Raw genomic sequence first — 26,003 nt, 5'->3', positions numbered from 1 at the left:
CGGGTCGCATGCATGCCAGGCGAGCGTGCTACCGCTTGAGCCACATCCCCAGCCCCTATTTTATTCTTTATATTTAATTCATTAGGGATACTTGAGGAATGTTATTTGTCTTAGGCTTTGACTTTTCTGCTATTAAAAGCCTGGATTTTTGCTACTTGTTTTAACCTCTTGAATTTTGTTGTTAAAGCTACCCATCAACTAAAGTTTTTCTTAAGTTAATGCAATTTCAATTCTTAAAGAACTTTTGAAATGTCTGTCAGAAAAATTAACTTCCAGTGTTCTTGCATTTAACAAACTTGGATAAAATATATGAAATAAAATAACCTGGAATATTGCTGTTATTGATTAAGAATTTCAAAGCCATTTGTCAGAACTTTAGTTAGAATATTATGAGTGTTGTATTTTTTATTTAATATAGGGAAGGATGTTTTTGAAGCCTTCTATAAGAAGGATTTAGCCAAGCGCCTATTAGTTGGAAAGAGTGCATCTGTAGATGCTGAAAAATCAATGCTGTCCAAACTTAAACATGGTATGTTTTCCATTCTCTCTATTTCTTCTCTTTAATTTCTAAGGGGAAATGTTAGCTTAATTTTTACCCTTGATTGATTGCCTTCTTTTTTTTTTTGGTCAATCATGTATGTGTGGTGAAGACAAATTAAGTAAGCTCATGAGTTTTCCATCCTTATGTACTTGTCCACTGCTATTGCATTTTTTAAAAAATAAAGCATTATTCTTGTTTTTAAAAAAGTCCCCATGTATCTTATATATAAATAATAGGGTTAGTACAGTTTTTAAGAGTTTGACACTGAATTAGTGGGGCATACACTTTGGTTAAGGATTTCTTTTTATTCTTATGAATAGCTATAGATTATATTTCAAGCTAAATTTTTGTTTTTCACTTAAATTCTTTGTTTTTATTGCCTTAAAATATTATAAATGTACAAACATCTTTAATAGAATGTGGAGCTGCTTTTACCAGCAAACTTGAAGGAATGTTTAAAGACATGGAACTTTCTAAAGACATCATGATTCAGTTCAAACAGGTAAAAGTGAGTTAAACTCTTACTTTATTCCTCAAACTTGAATACGATGTAGTTATTTCCTTGTGGCAGTTTGTACTAAAGGGAATAAATAGAAACAAATTTCTTATAAGTACTTCATAGAAACTTAAATGATATTCTCAGTAGAGGGAAAAAAGATCACCAATGAAATGTAAGTATATTTGACCTACTTTAGGATTTATTCTTAATAAATGCCCAAGATAACATAAAAATAGAAATAAAATGTGTTGAACTGAGTCAGCACAAGAAAAGTTGTGGTTAGTCAGTGGAAAGGGGCTTTCCCAAGCATCTAATCGCTTCATGATTTGCATGTTCAGAACTCACAGTGGGGCTGGGGGAAGAGGTGATAAGGTGGTTGTATAAAACTTTTGGGGACCTTAACAATGAAAAGCTAGATCTATAGTCTTGAAGATGTAGGTTGAAAGTATTTTTTAAATATTTAATAACATAGTCTGGCATAGTAGTGCATACCTATAGTACCAGCCATTGGAGGGTGAGGTGGGAAGCTTACTCAAACCCAGGAATTGGAGACCATCCTGGGTAACATAGCAAGACCCCATCTCAAATAACAACAGCATAGGTGATGACAAGTTAGATTTGCTTCTCTTAGGGTTTTAGTAATAACTTATTTACCATTATATTGATAAAGGTGGAAATGAAAGCAAAAGATCAAAGCGAAAGATCAGGGATAATAGAATCTGTATCCTGTAATAGCTACAAAGTAGGGTTTATCTGCTTTGCCCTTTCCCCCCTCTTCTTCCTTTCTAACTTCAGGTCATTCCCTGCAAAAAGGCAGTGGAGCAAGTGAAAAACCGGAGACTTGGGCTGGCTGGTGGGGTGAGGAATGGGGGTTGCTACAAGGTGTTCCAAACCACATAGGGGTCTCCAAAGGTGGGGACTGCTGGTGGTATTGGGGGAAAGAAAGGAGAAGAGATTCTAAGCCCAGCTTTATGTGAAAAATTATTTGAGTTAATAATGCCTAAAACAATGGTCTTGGATTCTTGTATGCCACTATGTCAAGATATTAACTTATGCACCTTTCCAGTGCATTTTATGTAGGCTTCATTTAAAGTTCTCTTAATAGCTGCCTTTTATTTTCAGAATGGTCAATATTTGCATGTATATTTGTAATGAGGAACTTCTTAAATGAGTCATTATTGTGACATAAAATGTATGTACTTGTATTTTAAGATCTCAGTGTATGTGTTGATCTTATTATAGTATATGCAGAATCAGAATGTACCTGGGAATATTGAATTAACTGTGAATATCCTGACGATGGGTTATTGGCCAACATATGTGCCTATGGAAGTCCATTTGCCACCGGAGGTAAGATTTACTGTTTATGACCTGAGTTTAGGCACAGTAATCATGATACTTTTGTTTGTTATTTTAAAGTAGATGCTTTGTAGGGGCTGGGGTTGTGGCTCAGTGGTAGAGTGCTCGCCTAGCACGTGTGAGGCCATGGGTTCGATCCTCAGCACCACATAAAAGTAAATAAACAAAATAAATGTATAAAAAAATAAATATAAATAAATAAAGTAGATGCTTTGTAAAAGCCTATGTCAGTAAACACACCAACAACAAATGCCAAGTCTTTTAATATTCTTGTATATCTATTTTGAAATCTAGTTTAGCACTTAGCTAATGATGTTGGGTTTCCAGATTGAGGGCTAATTGCCTTGACTCTATCATTTCCCCAGATTATATCCCTCACTTCCTAGCTGTCAAAAAATCTTGTCCAGGGTCTGGGGTATAGCTCAGTTGGTAGAGTGCTTGTCTCACAAGCACAAATCCCTAGGTTCAGTCCCCAGCACCACACAAAAAAAAGAAAAAAGAAAAAATCTTGTCCATTTTTCACCTGCAGGCAGGATTACTGAATTGATGGCTGCTTGAGTAAATCCATCCTAACTCCTGGGAAAAATGTCTAACTCAGGAATGAAACCTAGAAGACGGGTTAAAGCTAGAAAGGGAGATATTAAGAATTCTCCATAGAGATAATTATGGAAGAGAGTAGATTTCCCTCAGTAACAGGGAGAATATGGAGAAGAGGAAAAAAGTGTAGAGGCAGAGCTTTAGAAAAAGCTTTAGAAAAGACTTAACATTTGGCAGATGGTAGGAAGAGGTAAGAAAGAAAACCTATGTCAGTAAACACACTTGGCATTTGTTGTTGGTGTGTTACTGACATAGGCTTTTAAGAGCAGAAGCAACAGTGGTAAAGGAACCAGCATAGTGTGGAGACACAAAGCTACTGGTCATAAATGTATCATAAGAGTGGATGATTAAATGGTACAGAGAGATCAAAGAGTAAGAAGGCTGGCAAGTGCATTAGATCTGGTGGTTGGGAGATAATTACTGTACATCAAAGTGATTGGTAGACCTACTGGATATAGTGTTTAAAACTTCAGAAATTCTTACATATGAGGTAAGTATAAAGAGTGATGAATGTGGTATTAGGTACAGAGCTTAAATGAAGCCTTATTTTATTTACTTTAGATGGTAAAACTTCAGGAAATTTTCAAGACATTTTACCTAGGCAAACATAGTGGCAGGAAACTTCAGTGGCAATCAACCCTAGGACACTGTGTGCTAAAAGCAGAATTTAAAGAGGTAAGTACATGTTCCCAAAACTTAAGTTTTCATTTTTATCTTCAGTATGGAGGTCATCCTTCTTCTAGTATTGTTTTATAAAGGCATCCTAGTCATCTGCTTGACAGCAGTTATTACTACGGTTGTGTGTATATTTTAAGATTGTGATCTTTTTCACAATTGATTTGGTCCTTCTTCAAAATCAAAAACAATAATTTTCCCCCCACCCTTTCCCATCTGTGGATGAAGAATTCACATTGTGACTTCTTGACTGAAATCTTCCTGTTGGCCAGAGCTAAAGAATAGAATAGGAGTTTAGGGGAACAGTTCATGTATCTAAATTTCAAAAAACTTGCTGGGCGGGGTGGCACATGTGGATCATGAGTTCAAAGCCAGCCTCAGCAAAAGCAAGGTGCTAAGCAACTTAGTGAGACCCTGTCTCTAAATAAAATTCAAAAAAGGGCTAGGGATATGGTTCAGTGGTCGAATGCCCCTGAGTTCAATCCCTGGTACCAATATATATATATATATATATATATATATATATATATATATATATTTTCCCAAATTAATCCGAATCAAACAAGTCAAAAAATGCATTTGATATAGTGATTTGTTACTGCTTGTGATGAATGTCTGTAAGGACAAATGGGCTGAGTTATTAGAATAACAAAGTAATGAAAATTATTTTAATTATAAGGTTTAAACTGTTAAGAGATTAACTAATCCTTCCCCTTATTTTAGGAAGGATCATACCTAAACCCTACACTGAACATACTGTATTACCACCTCAAGTGGTTTTTCTGAATAATGTTAATCCATTTCTAAACCCACTAATTGAAAAATGTTTTTCCTATGAGAGATTTTTAGTTTGATTAATATTTTATGTTTTTTTTTTAATTATGGTTAAACATTGCTGTTTTTCCAACAGGGTAAAAAAGAACTCCAGGTCTCTCTTTTTCAAACACTGGTGCTGCTAATGTTTAATGAGGGAGAGGAGTTCAGTTTAGAAGAGATCAAGCAAGCTACCGGGATAGGTTTGTATTGAACCAGTTGTTTAGCAAGCATTATTAGGTATCCACCATGTGCACACAACTACATTAAAGTCTGGAGGATACAAAGGAATAATCTCTCTCTTCCGTACTCTTAATGTAACCATGGAGAAAGAGAGAAAAGACATTTGAAATAAATAAACAAAGCCCAGCATGGTGGCTCATGCCTATAATCCCATTGGCTTGGAGGCTGAAGCAGGAGGATCAGGAGTTCAAAGCCAGCCTCAGCAAAAGTGAGGCGCTAGCTAAGCAACTCAGTGAAACCCTGTTTCTAAATAAAAAACAAAATAGGGCTGGGGATGTGGCTCAGTGGTCAAGTAACCCTGAGTTCAATCCCCACTACCACTCACCCCAAAATCAAACAAACAAAAACAAGAGATAACTTGAGACTGGCACGGTTGGGAAAGCCCTCATGAAGGAAGTAGAACTTGAGCTGGACTTTTAAGTTTTGGTCAGTGAGAAGGCATATGAGGCAAGGGGAAATTGTGTGAAAAAACTTGGTACTTAGGAGTGGGGACAACATGGCAGGAATCATGAAGAGTTTAATTGTAGCATAGAATAGTGAGCTACAAAATTCAATTGGTAAGATAAGGCCTGGTAAATCTAACAAATGAAATGTACATTATAGGGTCTCATGTGGGATGTAATAGAAGTAACTTACTTGGATAACTTACCTGGAATCAGTAGACAGGGGAACTTGGAGGATGAAGATATTTTAATCTAGAAGCTATTGTGATAATTCAGGCATAAAATACTAAGGGGCTTTGACTAGAATGAGGCCAGTAAGAAGAGGCATCTCAAAGGAAGCAGCTGTTACATGCATGGAGGAATGAAGAAGAAGAGTTAAAAGATGATTTCAGAGTTTTTCATCATAGTATGTTGGTAGTTAGTATATTAGTGGTATCACCACTAACAGTTGGAAAGAGAATGTAGTTTTATGGGGAAAGAAGGATGTACTGGAGTTATGATAGTCAGACAGCCTGGAGAAGGTGTCCTTTAAATGCAGGACTGGAGAGAAGTCAAATGTCATTTCAGATTTGGTTATAGTTATCTACATGGAATGATAATTAACACCTGTAGACGATGACCAGGAAAAATACTATTAGATAAGACATGGACAAAGTATTTGGTGACCTTGGGTGGGGGGAGAAGTTTGAATAGAGGGATGGATGGAAGGGATGGAAGCTAGATTGAGCTTGAATGTTCATGAGGTTCATGCTGATGAGCTGATAACAGATAACTAAATTACTGTTTCTTTAGAGGATGGAGAGTTAAGGAGAACACTGCAGTCATTAGCCTGTGGCAAAGCTAGAGTTCTGGCAAAAAATCCAAAGGGCAAAGATATCGAAGATGGTGACAAGTTCATTTGTAATGATGATTTCAAACACAAACTTTTCAGGATAAAGATCAATCAAATCCAGATGAAAGAAACGGTAAATCTTTTGCTTTCCTTTCTCCTAGTCTTAATACATAAGAATTCTATATGTTCATAGTAGAAATTTACAAACATTGTATACCTTAATACATTCTCTGTGCCAATATCTAATCTTCCATATTTGATTTGGGGTTTTCTTTTTGTCCGGGAGTATTCATGATTGGGTTGATAGCCAATGTAGTTTTATATCCTGCTTATTTCATTTAATTTTCAACCTTGAGAACTTTTAAAAATATTTTTAGCAGTAGATGGACATAACTTTTATTTATTCTTCTATGTGGTGCTGAGGATCAAACCCAGTGCCTCCCATGTGCTAGGCAAGCATGCTACCACTGAGCCACAAGCCCAGCCCCAACCTTGAGAATTTTTCTATGCTTATAAATATCTTCAAAAGTGACAAGTGACTGCATAATATTTTCTTTACATTGCCATTATAATTTGTTGATTCTTTGGCACTGAAATTCATGACTTTTTTTATGTGGGGGTTGAGGGGGTCTCACTGTGTTGCCCAGTCTGGTCTCAAATTCCAAATTCATAACTTTTTAGTATTATAAATAAATCTGCAAGAAATGTCCTTGTACCTAAAGCTTAATCTCTCTGATCTTTCCCTTATGATAAATTCATGGAAGTCAATTTTTTTGGGTCAAACAATGTGAACATTTTAACCATCTTAGCAAATAATGCTATATTCCCCACTATTAAGTATAACTATAATATGCTAATAAAAACATAAAAAATAATGCCATATTGTGTTCTGTAAATTCTAGACCAGTTTATTCTCTGCCCAGCAGCATAAGTGCCTGTCTTACTGTGCCGTCACTAGCACTAAAGATTACATTTTCTTTCTTTCTTTTTTTCATTCTTTCTTTATATGTGGTGCTGAGTATCAAACCCAGCACCTCGCACATGCTACGCAAGTACAACCCCAGCTCAAGATTATATTTTCTTTTTAAAATCTTTGCCAACTTGCTTGTTGAAGAATTTTAATGATTTAATTAATTATTTCTTTGATTAACAGTGAAGTTAGATATTTTATTTTTGCCATTTGAATTGTAAGATATTTTATTAAGGAAACCAACCACAACATCCTGAACAGGTTGGCTTCAGTTCCAACCAGGTATAATGCAATACTGGGGGAAAAGTTTTAATGTGAGACCAGGGTCAGTATCCTCAAACAAATTCCTTTTTCACACACACATCAAAGCACGATGTTAATGTAAAAGATTACCTTGTCCTGGGGCTGGGGATGTAGCTCAGTGGCAGAGCACTTACCTAGCATGTGTGAGACAGTGGGTTCAATCCTCAGCACCACATAAAAATAAGTAAAGGTATTGTGTCCATTTGCAACTACAAAAAAATTGTTTAAAGAAAAAGATTACCTTGTCCTTACTTCCAAACCATTTATGCTGTACCAGAAATTAAACTGATGCAAAAAATTCAAATCATTCTTTCATTTTAGGTACTAAAGGTTAACATTTTTACTTTAGTATCTGGATTGGCAAACTGACTCCTAAACACCTAAATTTGTGTAAATCTTGAAGGAATGTAAGCCCTAATGGAATGTATTTGAGGTTTATATATTACCAAATGAAAATTACTTGTCAAAGACTGACTTATTTTTCTTCAGTCAGAAACTGTTATACAGCTGTTTTTATACAGAAATCTGGTGAACAAGCTCTTGTACTGGTACTCATAAGTTTATCAGGAAGAGAACAGTAAAAGAAAATGGTAGCTGATAGAGCATGCTAATAATCCCACCTACTTGGAAGGCTGAGGCAGTAGAAAAGAATAATATGTTAAAATCTGCATCAGCCCTCTGTACTTCCAGAAAATCAGTTCAAAGACAGTGTTATTCTATTAACTGGTATTGGCTTTACTCCATTAGTACAAGGCAATATAATTAAAATAGGGAGGAGTTATGTGAGTTTTTTCTGTCTTTTCTGTGTTCATAATGACTGGGATTATCACTTACTTAGATAATTCAGTACATATAAAACCAGAAGAATGTCGTATCCCTAATTTGCAATTTTTGTGAGTCATCAAGTTTCATTTCAGGTACAATTCTTTCTTAAGTTTAGCTTTTTTGTTGTTGTTTTTTTTAGGTTGAGGAGCAAGCAAGCACTACAGAAAGAGTATTCCAAGATAGACAGTATCAAATTGATGCTGCAATTGTTCGGATTATGAAGATGAGGAAGACACTTAGTCACAATCTCCTTGTTTCTGAAGTGTACAACCAGTTAAAATTTCCAGTTAAGGTAGGTACTTACATGTTTTCATATTAAGCTTGCTATAAATAAAAGAATATGTTGAATTTTTGAACACTAATCTTACAAACTCAGATTAAGGCCTTAAGACCATTTAGAGAAACAAGTTTTAATTTCCTGTGCTTATGCATATGATTAAAAAGAAGACTTTGTTGGCATATGTGGGAAGCTATGAAAAAAAGGGAGCAACAATTTATAGAAGCCCCTATACCTGAAAGTTTAATGGCTAACTGAATTATTGACATTCTCAAGTTTATTCAGTGTATTTCTTTTGAACTTCTTTTCTCCTTGAAATTCCATGGTGCCAGGCGTGGTGTTGCACATATGTAATCCCAGTGGCTCAGGTACTGAGGCAGGAGGATTACAAGTTAAAATCTAGCCTCAGCAAAAGCGAGGTGCGAAGCAACTCAGTGAGACCCTGTCTCTATATAAAATACAAAATAGGGCTGGGGATGTGGCTCAGTGGTTGAGTGCCTCTGAGTTCAATTCCCAGTACCCCCCGCCCAAAAGAAAAAGAAACACCTTTGTATTTGGCAGGTTTGATTAATTTTTAGGTTGCATTAAGTCTTACATTTAGTTAGCTTATATAAATGTTTATTACAAACTGTACAGGGGATAGCATATAGTTCATTGGTAGAGCACTTGCCTACCACATGCAAGCAAGGTCCCTGGGTTCAATTCCAAGCACCAAACAAACAAAAAAAAGCCAAAACAAACAAACTTATGTACAGATAACTAGTTATAATTAAGTGACTTTTTCATATTTCACATTTTTATTAACATGTATTAGTTATACATATTAATGGATTTCAGTGTAGCTGTACCATTCATGCATACAGCATGCACTGATCAAATCTAACCTCCTTTTAGTGTCTTATAAAAATTCTAGCTAGCTGGGCATGGTGACACATGGTTGTAAATCCCTGATACTCAGGAGGCTGAGGCAAAGGATTCCTCAGCAAATTACTGAGACCATATTTCAAAATAAAAAAAGGTCAATGATGTAGTTCAGTGGTAAAGTACCCCTAGGTTCAATCCTCAATACTTCCCCCAAAAAAAGAAAAAGAAAAGTCTGGCTGTAGTTCTGGTAAACTGAAATTGGCAATTAAATGTATATGTTTTCATGTAAACACCCAGTAGTAAAGATGCTTAGACATTATGATATTCTGAACTATTATCTTAAGTTTTAGAAGATTCCTAAACACTTAGTATAGTTTGGATAGACTCCTGGATGTTGGAGTTCTTAAGAGCTTTGGACTTTGATAAATCACTTGACCTTGTTTCTTCTTATAAAATGGAAATAATAATTGTATTTATCCCATAGGATTATTGTGAGGCTTAAAAAAGGAGATCATAAATATAAAAACAAATTTAGCGTTGGATTTGGCATATAATAAGCACTCAATAGCTATTGATTCTAATAAGATAGGCTTTTTCTCTTCTCCAAACCTGATACTGCCTCATTATCATACTCCACCCTCATGCTCTGCCTAATAGTCATTTCATCTCCAGCCAGAGAGAGATCACTGCTAGGAAGGTAGAAGTGTCATTATAATGTGGCAGTAGTCTAGGTGTCTCATCATAGTTAACGAAAAAATCTCTTGATATTCAAACCTTGGGATTACTAGATGGAATTTTTTAAAATATTTTAAGAGTTTTTCATTTTGTTTTTTTGTTTTGGTGGTACTAGGGATTGAACACAAGGCTTCATGCATGCTACACAAGCACTCTACCACTGAGCTATATCCCTAGCCCTTGTTTTGTTCTTGAGGCAGGGTCTCACTGTGTTGCCCAAACTGACCTTGAACTTCTAGGCCCAAGGGATTCTGCTGCCTCAGTCTCCTGAGTAGCTGGGGCTACAGGTGTGAGATACCCTGCATGGCTTTCTCCTCTTTATCCAGTGTTCATGGTCTGAAAAATCCCCTTATTAGCAAGCAAGATTATAAAGTTAGCCCTCCATCTATGGGCTCTACATCTGTGGATTCAACCAATTGACAATATTATTATTATTATTATTATTTGTACCAGGGATTGTACCCAAGGGTACTTAACCACTGAGCCACATCCCCAGCCCTTTTTATTTTTTATTTTCAAACAGGGTCTTTCTAAGTTGCTTAGGAACTTGCTAAGATGCTGAAGCTGGCTTTGAACTTGAGATCCTTTTGCCTCAGCTTCCTGAACCATTGGGATTATAGGTGTGTGCCACCATGCCCAGCTTGAAAAATATTCTTTAAAAAATTACATTAGCTGGGTGCAATGGTCCGTTGCTGTATACTAGCTTCAGGAGGATGAGATAGGAGGAGCCCTTGAGGCCATCCTGGGTAACACAATGAGGCAGGCCCCCATCTCTAAAATAAGCAGAATTGTATCTGTACTGAACATAAACAGATTTCTTCTTGTCATTATTCTCTAAACAGTACATGAACTGTATAATGTAATGACTATTGGCATAGTATTTGCATTGTATTAGGTACTGTAGATAAACTAGAGATGATTTAAAATATACAGGAGCTGAGTATGGTGCACACCTGTAATCCCCAGTGGCTCAGAAGACTGAGGCAAGAGGATGGCAAGTTCAGGGCCAGCTGCAACAATTTAGCTAAAATAGAAATTTAAAGGGCTAGGGGCTAGGGATGATATAGCTCAATGGTAGAGCACTACTGGGTTTTGCCGCAGTCTGGCTGGGCACAATTCAGGAGCCACTTGTCAAAAGAAACGAACTTTATTTTTAGAACCACACACCAAACCACACAGCTCCTCAGGAAAAACCTTCAGAGCCCAACTGCCACCACCGGCTTCTCACAAGCCTCTCAGGCTTCTCACAAGCCTCTCAACCTCCCCCACTCCTCCTGCTCTTGAGGCCAATTGGCTGTGTCCTGGGCAGAGCCAAAAAAAGTCCCCCAATGAGCAGCTCCATGGTCTGAAAGGGCAGGGAAACAGCCCAATGAGCATCACCGCAGAGGAGCCAATCAGTTGGCAGCTAGAAGTTGCTGGGGCTGCTGTGAGCCAATCAGCTAGCAGCTGGAAGTTTGCTGGGGCCCCTTCGGCTGTGGCTCTCAACGGGGTTTGTTTCCCAGTACCACAAAAAAAATACAAACATACACAAGTATGTGCATAAGTTGTATACAAATACTGCAGCATGTTTTATAAGAATTTGAGCACTGGCAGATTTTGGTGTTTGGGGGTCCTGAAACCAATCTCCCACACATAATAAGGGACAATTTAGTATTCTTTTTATAGGCTAGATACACAAGACATTAGTACAATTTTGTCATCTCAAGATGACATTCAGCCATGAACACAAGCTGTATAAACTTTCTTGATAATATTTTTGTTGTTGTTATTATAATGCTGGAGATTAAACCCAGGGACACTTTACCACTGAGTGAAATCCTCAGCCCTTTTTATTTTGAGACAGAGTCTTGTGAAGTTCTTAGGCCTCACTAAGTTGCTGAGGCTGGCTTTGAATATGCCAACCTCCTGCCTCAGCCTTCCAAGTTGCTGGGATTATAGGGATGTGCCACTGTATCCAGCTTTCTTGATTTTTTAAAAAAATATTTAATGTTGTAGTTGGACACAATACCTTTATTTTATTTTTATGTGGTGCTGAGGATTAAACCCAGGGCCTCGCACATGCTAGACGAGTGCTCTACTGCTGAGCCACAACTCCAGCCCCCCCCAGCTTTCTTGATTTTTAAACCACAAGTTAAGATTCTAACTAAGTAGAACAAATTTTAAAAAGTATCAAAAAAATTAAGATTCTGAAATCCAAATCAAGTATAGGAGTTGATAGTTAAATTAATTACATTAAACCTGAAATACACATGTGAATGATGATACTTCGTTTATTGAGCCATTTGATGTAGTATTCTTTTAAATAGTGATTTCCCCTATCCATTTTAAAATTTAATTTATATTAATGAAAACTAACTTGGAGACCTAGCTTTTATCCAAAATAAAGGTGTATTTATCTTTTCAAACTACATTGCTTAGAGCTAAGTAGTATTTTTATAAACTCTAATGTGTTCCTCATGGGAAGTTATGAGAAGTTTGGTTTTGTATTTAATTGTGCAGAGGGTAGTTGCTTTAGGGAAGATCTCTTTAAAATAGAAAAGTGTTGGTGGGTTGGGGTTGTGGCTCAGTGGTAGAGTGCTCACCTAGCATGTGCGAGGCCCTGGGTTCGATTCTCAGCACCACATAAAAATAAACAAAATAAAGATGTTGTGTACAATTAAAAAATAAACATTTTTAAAAACAGAAAAATGCTAGAAAATATTGTATAATGATATGGGTGTGATGATTTAAAAGGGCTGGGGATGTAACTTAATGGTAGAGTACCCCATCAGTGTTCTGTCCCCAGTAGGTCACCCCACCACCACCACCAAAGAAAAATATTAAGGGATTTATGTAAATAAAAACCTAAACGTAAGTAAATTCAATATATGAAATCTGTTATACAAAATAGTTCTCTCTTTTTTTTTAAAGAGAGAGGAGAGAGAAAGAGAATTTTTTTTAATATTTATTTTTTTAGTTTTTGGCAGACACAACGTCTTTGTTTGTATGTGGTGCTGAGGATCGAACCCGGGCCGCACGCATGCCAGGCGAGCGCGCTACCACTTGAGCCACATCCCCAGCCCCAATAGTTCTCTCTTTAACGGGGTATTGCTAAGTGGGCTTTTGCTAATGATTATTAGCTTTGCATTTAAAATTTGCCTTCTCTTACAGCCTGCTGATCTTAAGAAGAGAATAGAATCCTTAATTGATCGGGACTACATGGAAAGAGATAAAGAAAACCCAAACCAGTACAACTATATTGCATAGAATGTTGACCTTGGTGTCATATGCAGTAGACAGTGGATAAACTAACTTGTTGATCCTATATTATTTGACTTCTTTTATACTACCGATGACCAAATGAAGCATTGTAATGGAAATAGTTGAGTGGACTTTTTCTCAGTGGTTAACATGCCCATTTTAAAGAGTAATACTTACCTTAAGAAGAATGTTGTTGAACTCTTTGCATGTTATTTAGTATGATGTGCAGAAAACTCTTAAGAAAGTACCCGGTCTTCATGATTCCTCTTTGGAACTGGGGAAGAGGTCCCTATGGCTATTATAAAGGGCGGGGGGTTCTTATACATCATTATGAAGCAAAAGGTTTATTTGCTTAAATTCTCATTTAAAGATACTTAAACTGCATGCAAACTTTATTTACTGTACAGAGTTCTGGATGTATTTATCAAATAGAAAAACCACCCTGGACTTGGTTGTTCACCTGTTTTGTGATTTCCCTTGAAAAGAAAAATAAGTTGTCATAGCTATTGATATTTTACTAGGTAATGTTCTGTTACACTGAAGGGGATGTTTTAAAAAAAGCTTATTTGGAAACAAGTTTTCAAGTAGGGTAACAGTTGCTTACATAGTATCTTGTATATTCACATCCTAAAATTTTCCATTTATGAGTATTGGATGTGTATATATGGCTTAGCCCCGAGTTTACTGTGCTGATTAACAGGTACTTATAAAATAGCTAAAATTAAAAGATTGCTGATCAGTCATATTAGAGGAACATCAGAGGAAAGAAAAATCCAACTCTTTCTTCATATTAAAAGTGCATACAATATAAAAATTGCAAAAGAGACCAAAATCAACATGTTCTGTAAATTATTACAGGAGTGAAAATTCATCAGCTAGTTTTCAACTTGATTTAGACTTTAAATGTTTTTGGACAGTTCTGTCTTTATCTTGGACCAATTGTAGATTGTTACAGGCTTTCTAGGATTTAGCATTCCAATTTTCTCTACCAAAGTGTGGATTTTTTTTGAAGCATCCCAGTTCTTCTCTTTGATAAATGAGCCTTTTAAACCATTTTGCTAACATCTTAAAACCCTAGATATAAAGGTCTTCCCTCATTTTCCCCACACAACCCCTATTTGGAAATTTCAATTTCAAGTTCTGTATTCCTTTCAAAGTTGCTTGAAGTTAAAGAGTTCTCATAGCCACTGGACACCTTTTCAGGGAATGTCCCAAGACTGTTCACACATAGTATTGTTCTTCAATTGATAATGTGAGTAAAAGGCTTCATTACCATCAGTGGGATTTTGTTTTGTCTCCTCGTTTGTTTTTTCCTTGAAGGGAATCAGTTATGGAAGATGCAGAAAGTTGTGTTTTTTGTTTTTTTTTTTGTTTTGTTTTTGTTTTTTAATTAGAACTTCTTTAATGCTTTTTGCAACAGCATATTTCCTTCCTGTTTGGAGCCATTAGGAAAGAAGCCTAGTTCCTAACCTTCAATTGAGGAGACTTGGGACTCTTCTGTCTACTATTGATTATTTTATTGAGTTCTCAAAGACCTGTGGCCAGCTATATATATATATTTTTTAAGTTGCCTCTTTTTTCTCTAATTGCATCAACTTGCACACTGTTGTCTAACTGCATATAGTATTTTAGAATTCCTTCTTAATTCTTTTTGAGCTGCCATTGCCTATGTTTTTTCAGCCTCACAGGAGCTCATCTGACAAGGAAATGTGGCTGTTTTGTTTGCCCCCTCTCCATACTGAACCATCTATCTCCATCAGTGTTCTAACTCACCCATGATGGTCTCTTGAGATATGTAGACCATTACACCAGACTCACTAATTACTCTTGAACGATTTTTAGAAAGAGTTGGTCCTATTAGAAGGAGACTCTTGATGTCACCTTCAGTATCTTGAAAGTGGGTCCCTTCCTTGAAGTTCTTAATTCTTTGAAAACTTGATGCTATTTCAGCTGAAAAATGAGCAAGACTATTAAAAATTAAGGGGAATTGTTTAAGAAACTAAAAAGTAATTGCAGACTACATTGGATAATTGTGACTTTCAGTTGTTCTGTATCAGTTGAATTTTTGTGCTCTTTTCCCTGTGTACGTGGTGGTTCTATTTTTCTCCAATAAAACTTTTATTTAAAAAAAAGTTTCTGGGGAATATCTTTAAAATTCACATATTGTAAGAAAGTTATAAAACCACAGTTTTGAGATAATTTTGAGGGACTATCAGGAGGGAGGGTATGGTAAAAGTAAAATGCCCCCAAAAATCTTCAGAGTAGGTAATTGTTCTTAAATGCCATTTTAGAAAAATCAAATACAAGTATAAATATTGTTACATTCCAATCCTCATAGTCCAGTATTTTTGTGAAGTCAGTATAAAACTAAGGCTAGAATTGAGAGGACAACTAGAGATTATGCTTATTTTATTTGTGGCACTCGTTCTAACTTTTCTGTTAATAATTTTGTGTTTTGGGCCGACTACTGTCACAAAAAAATGTTCCTCAAAGTTTCTCGAATGCAGTTTCCTGAGTTTGCTAAATGGTCTTAATATGATGTCTTTGTCATACTCTTGAAATTCATACTCTTTGTGGGTATAGTTCAGGAAATCAAGTTTTTCCATTTAGGCATCTGTATCTAAAGCTTGGAGAAGTTTGTTTTTAAAACTTAACATCTGTAAATTCTTTTAGTTAAAACTTTTTGTTTTAATTACCACTGTTTAATACTGCAAATGAAAGGAACATATTTTGTTTTCTTATTTACATAAAATTGGCAAAACAAATTGTTGAGTAGTGCCAATAGGAATTTGCATAATTATTCTTTATAAAATGGGGTTTGGGCTGGAGTGCTTGCCTTGCGTGCACAAGGCCTTGGGTTCTAATCCCCAGCACCACAAAAAAGAAAAAAAAAAAAGAAATATTGTCTTTGCTAATGCTCCATTAATATAATACTTGCTTTATGTTTGAATAATGAACAGGTTCAAATCTAACATTGTTAATTTATTTTCGTTTTTCCCCTTGACATTAAGGATTTTCTTTTGAATGGATACATAAGAGACTTCAATATTTAATAATTCTTGGTAAAAGTTATGTGTAGCATAGTAAAAATAAAAGCCAGACTTGTTCTTCTGTAGAGCCTCTTTTTAATATCTTTATTTAGTTTATTTTTATATGGTGCTGAGGATTGAACCCAGGGTCTCACATGTGTGAGGCGAGCGTTCTACCACTGAGCCACAACCCCAGCCCTAGAGCCTTTTTTTTAATACAGATTATGGGAATGTGCTGCATTCAACACGTTAAAACTATTTCATAGTTTCAGATCCCTTTCATTTTTTCCTCTAATTCTTGTAATAAAATCTTTCAAAGCATTTTTTTTGGTGTGTGTTACTGGGGTTTTACCCAGGAGTGCACTACCACTATGCTTCCAGCCCATTTATAAATTTTGAGAGAGGGTCTCCCTAAATTGCTGAGGCTGGCCTTAGACTTGGAATCCTGTTGCCTCAGCCTCCTGAGAAGCTGGGATTATAGGCATGTGCCATCATGCCTGGCAAACTTTTTAAAATTTTTTAAAATATACTTTTTTAGTTGGACACAATACCTTTATTTTATTTATTTATTTATATGTGGTGCTGAGGATCGAACCCAGCACCGTGGACGTGCTAGGCAAGCGCTCTACTGCTGAGCCACAACCCAAGCCCTTAAATTTTTTATCCTGGTAAAATACACATAACATAAAATTTACCATTCTATCATTTTATTTTATTTTTTCATTCTAATCATTTTTTAAATATTTATTTTTTAGTTATAGGTAGTCTTTATTTTACTTTATCTGGTGCTAAGGATTGAACCCAGTGCCTCATGCATGCTAGGTAAGCGCTCTACCTCTAAGCCACAACCCCAGACCCATTCTAATCATTTTAATACATTAACAATATTGTGTAAACATCACCATCATGTAGTTTCAGAACATGTTCATCAACCCAAATGGAAATGCAATACCCATTAAGCAGTCAGTCTTCAGTCCTCATTTACCCACCCTCTGGAAACCACTGATCTGCTTTCTGTCTCTGAATTTGCCTATTTTGGATATTTCATATCAATGGAATCGTGGCTTTTTGTGTGTGATTTTTTTTTTATTTAGGTTCATCCATGGCATAGTATGTATCAATACTTAATTCCTTTTTATGATGGAAAAATTCATATATACCATATTTATCCATTCAGTTGTTAAAACATTTTGGGGTGTTCCCACCTCTTGGCTATTTTGAATAGTGCTGCTGCAAAGATTTGTGTTGTACAGTTTCAGAAAGGATTGTTTGTTTTTGTACTAGAGATAGAATGGGGTGGGTTGGGGGGCTTACCCACTGAGCCACATCCCTAGCTCTTTTTTTTTTTTTTTTTGTATTTAGAGACAATTTGCTGAGTTGTTGAGTTGTTGAGGCCGGCTTTGAACTTGTGATGCTCCTCTCTCAGCCTCCTGAGTTGCTGGAATTATAGGCATGCACTACCACATCCAGCCCAACTTCATTCTTTCACATGTAATATGCAGTTGTCCCAACACCATTTGTTAGAGACTTCTTTCCCCATTGAATGGTCTTGTCACCCTTATTTTCAATTGATTGACTGTAGCTGTGTAGGTTTATTTCTGGACTCTGAATTATGTTCCATTCATCCATATGATGATCATTATGCTAGTACTATGTTATTTTAATTGCTGAACTTAATATCAGAATGTGTATGTCTTCCAACTTTGCTCTTCTTTTTTTAAAAAAAATATTTTGTTTTAGTTGTAGTTGGACATAATACCTTTATTTTATTTTTATATGGTGCTGAGGATGGAACCCAGCACCCTGCACGTGCTAGGCAAGGGCTCTACCGCTGAGCCACAACCCTAGCCCGCTTTGCTCTTCTGTTTTAAGACTGTTTTAACCATTTGGGACCTATGTAATTCCATATGAATTTTAGGATCAGCCTTTCCATTTCTGTAAAAAAAAAGCCATTGGGATTTTAAAAGGGATTGTGTTAAATCTATAGGTCATTTGGGGAGTATTCCCTTTTTAAATATTAAGTCTTGTAATCCATGAACATAAGAAAACTTTCTATTTTTAAATCTTTTTAAAATTTTAGTAAAATTACACACATTTTTTTTTTTTTTTTTTGGTCCCAGGGAATGAACTCCGGGACACTTGACCACTGAGCCATATCCCCAGCCCTTTTTTGTATTTTATTTTAGAGACAGGGTCTCACTGAGTTGCTTAGCACCTTCCGTGCCTTTGCTGAGGCTGGTTTTGAACTCGCCATCTTCCTGTCTAAGCCTCTCGAGCCACTGAGATTACAGGTGTATCCTAAAATTTCATACTTTTCAGTGTATAAATCTTATATCTCCCTAAATATATTCCTTAGTATTTTACTCTAATGCTCTTATGAATGAAATTGTTTTCTGAATTTACTTATCATGTTGTTCATTGCCAGCATATACAGCCTTATACAATTAATTTTTTTTCATGTTTATCTTGTTTCTGCATTTTCTTTGGCACCAGGAATTGAACCCAGGAGTGCTTAACCACTGAGCAAAATCCCCAGCCCTATTTTTTTTTTTTTTATTTTGAGACAGGATCTCACTAAGTCCTTTAGAGCCTCACTAAGTTGCTAAGGCTGGCCTTGAACTTGCAATCCTCCTGCCTCAGCCTCCCAAATCGCTGGGATTATAGGTGTGTACCACCATGCATGGCATGAGTAGAATGTTTTATGTCTGCTAACTCAAGTAGATTTGTACTGTTCAAGTTCTCTATTTCCTTATTCATCTCTTGTCTAGTTCTATCCATTATTCAAAGTAGGACATTGAAGTATTCAGCTATAATTGAAGTTGAAGTTCTTCTAATTTTTGTTTCATTTATTTTGGGACTCTTAGATGTGTTCATATTTGATTGTTATACCTTCTCAATGCTCCTTATGTCATGTAATAGTACAAATTTTTACTTAAATTTTTATTTTGTCTGATATTGGTAGAGCCATCCTACTTCTGTTTTGGTTATTATTTGTATGCAATATCTTTCTATCCTTTCTCTTTCATCTAAAGTGAGCCTCTTGTGGACAATCTATCTCTTCCTTTTTTTTTTTGATACTAGGGATTGAACTCAACCACTGAGCCACATCCCCACCCCTATTTTGTTTTTTATTTAGAGACAGGGTTGCTGAGACTGGCTTTAAACTCTGGATCCTCCTACAGGCATGCACCACCACGCCCAGCTCATTTTACTTTTAAAATAAGTACTGATATGGGCTGGGGCTGTGGTTCAGTGGCAGAGTGCCTGCCTAGCATGTGCAAGGCACTGGGTTCGATACTTAGCACCACATTTAAAAAAAAAAAATAAACAAAAGTATGCTGTCCCTCTAAAACTATGAAAATTTTTTTTAAAAAAATAAGTACTGATATGGGAAAACTTCTGCCATTTGGCTATTTATTTTTATATCTTTATTGTTCCTCACCTTTATACTGCCTTCTTTTGTGTGTTTTTTTAAACAAATGGTTTTTTTGTTTTGTTTTGTTTTGTTTTACTACTATGCTTGATAAACATGATATAATGGATACTGCAGCTTTACTTGTACATTTGTTCTTAGGTTGAAATTTGTAATTTACTGATCTTAAACATCCGGAGATGACATACCCTTATGTGACCAGCACACCTAGGTTTCAGAGTTGTAGGTCTGTGACATATTTAATGCTGACAACTAAAGGCATTCTCATTTTTTCTTTTTTAACTAAACCAATAGCATTCTTATTTAGCAAAGATTGCCAAAGTCATGTGAACTTGAAGCATTTAAGTTAAGTCCTGTATTTACTTCATTTATGTGTTTTGCTTTAAGTCAACTAACTAGAGCTCATTTAAAGATAAATTTTTGTAGTACCCACACAGAGGTTAAAAAATATCATGTAGGGCTGGGGATGTGGCTCAAGCGGAAGCGCGCTCGCCTGGCATGCATGCAGCCCGGGTTCGATCCTCAGCACCACATACAAACAAAGATGTTGTGTCTGCCAAAAACTAAAAAAATAAATAAATAAATATTAAAAATTTCTCTCTCTCTCTCTCTCTAAAAAAAAATTAAAAAAATATATCATGTATAGGGACTGGGGTCGTAGCTCAGTGGTAGAGTGCTTGCTTAGCCCATATGAGGCACTGGGTTCGATCCTTAGCACCACATTAAAAAATAAGCAAACAAAATAAAAGTATTGTCTCCATTAAAAAAAAAATCACATATATGGGGGTGCACATACCTGTAATCTCAGCTCTGGAGGATCATGTGTTCAAAGCCAGCCTCAGCAACAGTGAGGCATTAAGCAACTCAGTGAGACCCTGTCTCTAAATAAAATACAAAATAGGGCTGGGGATGTTGCTCAGTGGTCAGTGCCCTGAGTTCAATCCCTGGTAACCAAAAAAAATATGCATAATGTATATACAACATACATAAACACAGAGATGCAACATTCACTAGTTCATGAAAGAATAACTGGATCCAAATTGTGTTTTGTGGCAGATGGAATCTCATACAACTGAATGTTATTACTAATATTTGTGGGAAAGACAAGATGTTTTACTTACCGAGTTTTTCAATACCCCACCCCATGAGAGTCACGTTTCTTGATTTTATTTAAAATAGAGAACCCTTAGGCTTTAAGAAAACTGGTAGAAGACTGACATCTCAAAGGCACAGGTGACCAATGAAAGTTACCTTGTGGGAGTTTGGGATTGTACTTATCTATTATCAGAGATCAGTCAGGCTGTGGACTAAATTTCAGGGGAGTGACCAAGGAGACAGGTGGATGAGTGTCTCTAAAGCCCATCTGAGTGGATAAAATACCCAGTCTATTTCCATTGAAGCTTTTTTTTCTTTTCAGCCTCATGTAGTTAGTTTTTAGAGGTACCTGAGTCTTCAGAGCAGGAGGCCCAAAGTTTAAGAGACTGAGGAGCTGCAGTGGGAAGGAAACCTTTCTGGCCATGGTGGACAAGAGCGATGGGGCAGGCAGGGGTTTGGAGGCTGATATACCAGCAATTCAAAGTAACTGACTCAAGACTGAAGGTGGCAAAAGGAGGAAGGAGAAGAAGTAATGGAAAGGAAGATGTCTTAAGGGAGCCAGTTTGGGGAGATCTTAAGTTTCCTGAAGGAGCCAATGAAGTTTCAAGCTAGTACATTCGCAAAATTGTGCTGACACATGAAGGGTTGGCAGAGCATGTAGTGTACAGAGGTTCAAGGAAAGAGTTTTAGTTGACTGAGAGGTTCCCCTGGGGGATTCTGATTTAAAAAAGAACAGCTGAACACAGTGGTGCATGCCTGCAGTCCCAATCACTGGGGAGTCTGAGGCAGGAGGATGGCAAGTTTGAGACTAGCCTCAGCAACTTAGCGAGACTTTTTGTCTCAAAATAAAAAAATAAAAAATACTCTCCTACCATACAAGAATATTCCTATCAGTAGTGAACTCCTTTTTCTTTTCTTTCTTTTTTGGCACCAAGGATTGAACCCAGAGGTACTTAACCACTGACCCACATCCTCAGCCCTTTTTATTTTGTATTTAGAGACAGGGTCTTGCTAAGTTGCTTAGGAACTTGCTAAGTTGCTGAGACTGGCTTTGAACTCAACAATCCTCCTGTCTCAGCCTCCTGAGTCACTGAGATTATGATGCCTGGCTACTTTTTCTTTTAAACCAAAATATATATATACATACTTATCAACTGACTCAGCAACAATCAATTAGCCCTTATGGCTTACCCAAGGATTAAAGAGCAATCTCCAAAGAATATCTGTTCCATATCTGCTACACAGATATGATCCTCCTAAGATCCAGAGGGCCAAAGGAAATGACTTAGCTCCCCCTAAGAGTTAGCGATAGTCAGCAGAACACTCCAGCAGCAGAGGGTGCAACCCACATTTCTGTCTGGCCATATTCTTGGGGTCCCCCAAATATTGGGTTGGCTGCCAGTACACACATCCTGTGACCGCCTGTGTGCCTTGACTGGCAGAAAGCCAAGTAAGCTCTCAGGACACAAAATGAGACAAAAGGGAAAGCAATAGCTATTACTGTGAAAGGAGATTGGGGAGACTGAGGCAGGAGGATTGCAAGTTCAAAGCCAGCCTCAGCAATTTAGCAAGATCCTATGTCAAAAAGTAAAAAGGGCTGGGGACATAGTTCAGTGGTAATGTGCCCTTGAGTTCAATTGCTATTACCAAAAAAAAAAAAATACTTTTTAAACATTTGGCAGACAGAAATTTTTCATTAAGTACAAAAACATCTATTCATTTGATTGTTGATTTGTTTAAATCACCAGTTTATGGCTACACTGTGAAATCATTTAAAGATATAATTCAATGTCAGAAAATTCTTTTTTTCTTTTGATGGTGCTGGCACTCACACTCAGGGCCTCATGCATGAGTGCTCTACCATTTGAGCTGCCCCAGAAAAATTTTCATAAAGGTTAATATTATACTTCAAAGGCAACGTGGAATTTGCAGGGTTTTTTTTGGTGGGTGGTACTGGGAATTGAACCCAGGGGCACTTAACGACTGAGCCACATCCCCATCCCTTTTTATGTTTTAAGACAGGGTCTTGCTAAGTTGCTGAGTTTGCTGTATTTTTAAAATGTTTTTTGTTGTTGTTGATGGACCTTTATTATACGCATTTATTTTTATGCATTGCTGAGAATCAAACCCAGTGTCTCACACATGTGAGGCAAGCACTCCACTACTGAGCCATGAACCCAGCCCAAATTTGCTGTATTTTAAAAAGACAATAGTGGGGCTGGAGATATAGCCCAGAGAGAGCACTTGCCTAGCATGCAGGAGGCCCTGAGGTTTGGTTTGGTTTTGGTACAAAGGGTTGAACCCAGAGGCACTTTACCACTGAACTACATCCACAGCTTTTTTAATTTTTTTTTTATTTTGAGACAGGGTCTCCCTAAGTCGCTTAGGGTCTCACTCAGTTGCTGAGGCTGTCTTGGTGAACTTGCAATCCTTCCGCCTCAACCTCCCAAGTCACTGATGTTACAGAGGTGCACCACCATGCCCAGTAGGAGGCCCTTAGTTTGAATCCCAGCATCACCACTAAAAAAAAAAAAAAGGTCAAGTAATTGATGAAAACTAGTCACATATCTAAATAAGCATTGACAATCTTAAGCACTGACAAGCTTAGCAGGGTGTAGTCCCAGCAATGCTGGAGCCTGAGGCAGGAGGATCACAAGTTTGAGGCCTGCGTCATCAACTAAGAAAAGTGCTAAGCAACTTAGACCCTGTATGAAAAATAAAATATAAGCGGGCATGGGGGCACATGCCTGTAGTCCAGGCAGCCTGGAAGATTGAGGCAGGAGAATCATAAGTTCAAAGGCACCCTCAGCAACTTAGCATGGCTGTAAGAAATTCAACAAGATAATATCTCTAAATAAAAAATAAAAAAGGGCTGGGAATGTGGTTTAGTGGTTAAATATCTGGGTTCAATCCCTTTTATCAATAAGTAAATAAAAAACATTGACTAAAAGACATTCTGTTGAAGGCGAAAATAAGAGTGGCACTAAAATATTAGATAAGCTAATATGGAAGATGGAAGGGAACAGTTTGGAGTTCAAATATATTAAGTTCTTTGTTTTGTTCATAAGGACAGGAACCATTAATTTTGGACTTTAAGGGTGCCCAGAAATCCCATTCCTGGGATTCACCCAAGAGGAATGAAAACTTGTTTTCACACACAAGCTTGTTTGATAAACGTTTACAGTAGTTTTATTTATAATTACCCCAAACATGAATCAAATATCCTTCAACTGATGAAGCAATATAAAGGAACGAACTACTGATACATTCAACTACTGATACATTCGACGTGAATAAATCTCCATTATGCCGAGTGAAAGAAACTAGACTCAAAAGGCTACATATGGTATAAAACAAGACCCTGTCTCAAAAATAGCTGGGTGTGGTGACACATGCCTCTAACCTCAGTGACTCAGGAGGCTCAGGCAGAAGGATCAAGGCCAGCCTTAGCAACTTAGAGAGGTGCTGAGAAACTTAGTAAGATCCTGTCTCAAAAAATATTTTTTTGGGGGATGTGGCTCATTGGTAACACGTCCTGGGTTCAATCCCCAGTAGCCCCCCACACACAAAAAAAATGTCCAACCCTTGCAAAGGCTTCAACCATTCACCTTTAACCAACCAATGAAGAAGTAAAGTTACAGTTATCTGGAAACAAAACCAGGCTTAGACACACAAGATAAAAGTAAGTGCTTATCTTTACCTCTACCCAGTAGGACTTTGAGCGTTTATCTTTCTTCACTGTTTTCATTTGAAAATTGTGGAAACAATTTTCTTGCCTTCACTTACATGAGTGCTGTCAGGGTAAAATTAGAAAACAAAGAGGCAAGTTGGTGTAGTGTAAAGAGCACACGGGATCCAACAAAATGGCATTTCCAATTCTAACATAAATACTTCCGAGTTGTGTGATTTGGGGGAAGTTAACCTTTCAAGGCTCTGGTTTCCCAGGCTGTAGAATGAGGTAGTAGTAATATTTGTCTCACAGGGATGTGTAAGGATTAAATGAGATAATGTTCAGAAGTGCCTGGCTATTATAGTCACTCAAGAAATGGTAATGCATAGTTGTAGGGGACAACCAAGGCAGGGCACCAAAGATAGCAGGAAACAGTTTTATTTGGCTGCAACCAGGTTCAGAGGGCACAGCTTTTGCTGTAATCAATCAATCCCCTGAACCCCAAGTTCAGGGAGTTTCAGAGTTTTATACCCAGCATGTAGGGGGAGGGGCTCAGAAGTTCACAGTCTGCAGAAGTTCACATAAAAGCAGCTTTTTCTTTCACTGTTCTGGGAAAGTTAACCCTTCAAGGAGAACACGTGAGAAGGGGAGAGCTGCTTCTCTCCTTTCTTTCCTCCCCCTGCCAGCTGTTACCATGGAGCCCAATTGGTAACTTCTCTTATCTTAGAAATGAAGACATCTCTGTGAATCCCAGCTGAAAGCCAGAGGCCTTGTTAAAGAATCTTTCCTTTTTTATCACATTTTCCATTTACAAACACACTTCTACAAACTACTGTACTGGATATATGTTTGTGAAAAACTAGTAAAGAGGTGTCCAGCACCTGGAGTACTGAATTCCTCCAGGCCAATGGCCAAGAAAAATAGAACAACAGGAAAATAGGAAGTTCACCTACATTGAACTCTTTTTGTAGAGACTCTCTTGCTGACAGTCCTAAAATCAATTATGGTGAAGATTTCTGAAGAAGCTTAGTTAAGAGTTAAGATTTTCTATGGAGGAGGGGGTACCACTACAACATTACAAAATCTACATGATGATGTTTTGTAAAATCCTTTACAAATGCAGCAAGTGGACACAATGGGAGGGATTTGCTATATTTTGTAGGATATGGCTCTCCTTCATAACAATTGATTATACTGGCTCTGCTATAGCATGTTTAAATTCCAGCTATTGAAACCAGAGTTTTGAGATTGAGGCCATATTCTGTACTTCTGCTGGGGATGGGGTTTGTGCTAGGGGCTGATCTCTGAACCACCCACTTTAGTGTTAGCAGCTATACCCAACAGGAGTCCTGCTACCAGGTCAGCCCCAAAGGTTGCACCTGGTAAAGTGAGAATTTGGTGGCTCAGCAAACCCCAGTAACTCAGTGCTAATTTCCTTCTGGGTTCTCGTCTTGCAAATATGAAGAATAAAGTCACGAATAATCATGGAAGGGAAGAGCAAACAGAGTAGGAGTTATTTAAATGAGAAGAGAAGAAATAGAAACCCTGCAATGCGGTTGG

General features: G+C 37.1%; 1 protein-coding gene across 6 annotated transcripts in view; it reads left to right on the top strand.

Moving 5' to 3' along the window:
- The window catches only part of Cul4b (cullin 4B), a 93,196-nt gene extending 79,758 nt beyond the window's left edge, over nucleotides 1-13,438 (top strand). For 4 of the 6 annotated variants that reach the window (XM_071606577.1, XM_071606576.1, XM_071606579.1 and 1 more), the window contains 8 exons: nucleotides 419-529; nucleotides 958-1,049; nucleotides 2,283-2,390; nucleotides 3,558-3,671; nucleotides 4,582-4,687; nucleotides 5,963-6,135; nucleotides 8,240-8,392; nucleotides 13,127-13,438. In XM_071606577.1, the coding sequence (XP_071462678.1) occupies nucleotides 419-529; nucleotides 958-1,049; nucleotides 2,283-2,390; nucleotides 3,558-3,671; nucleotides 4,582-4,687; nucleotides 5,963-6,135; nucleotides 8,240-8,392; nucleotides 13,127-13,222 (953 nt within the window). In that variant the 3' untranslated portion in view covers nucleotides 13,223-13,438. The remainder of the gene's footprint in view (nucleotides 1-418; nucleotides 530-957; nucleotides 1,050-2,282; nucleotides 2,391-3,557; nucleotides 3,672-4,581; nucleotides 4,688-5,962; nucleotides 6,136-8,239; nucleotides 8,393-13,126) is intronic. The other 2 variants (XM_071606578.1, XM_071606580.1) reach the window with 1 other exon arrangement.
- The last annotated feature ends 12,565 nt before the right edge of the window (nucleotides 13,439-26,003 follow it).

Source organism: Marmota flaviventris, chromosome X, assembly GCF_047511675.1.
Source record: "Marmota flaviventris isolate mMarFla1 chromosome X, mMarFla1.hap1, whole genome shotgun sequence".
Taxonomy (NCBI): Eukaryota; Metazoa; Chordata; class Mammalia; order Rodentia; family Sciuridae; genus Marmota; species Marmota flaviventris.
This window is presented reverse-complemented; position numbering and strand designations above follow the sequence as displayed.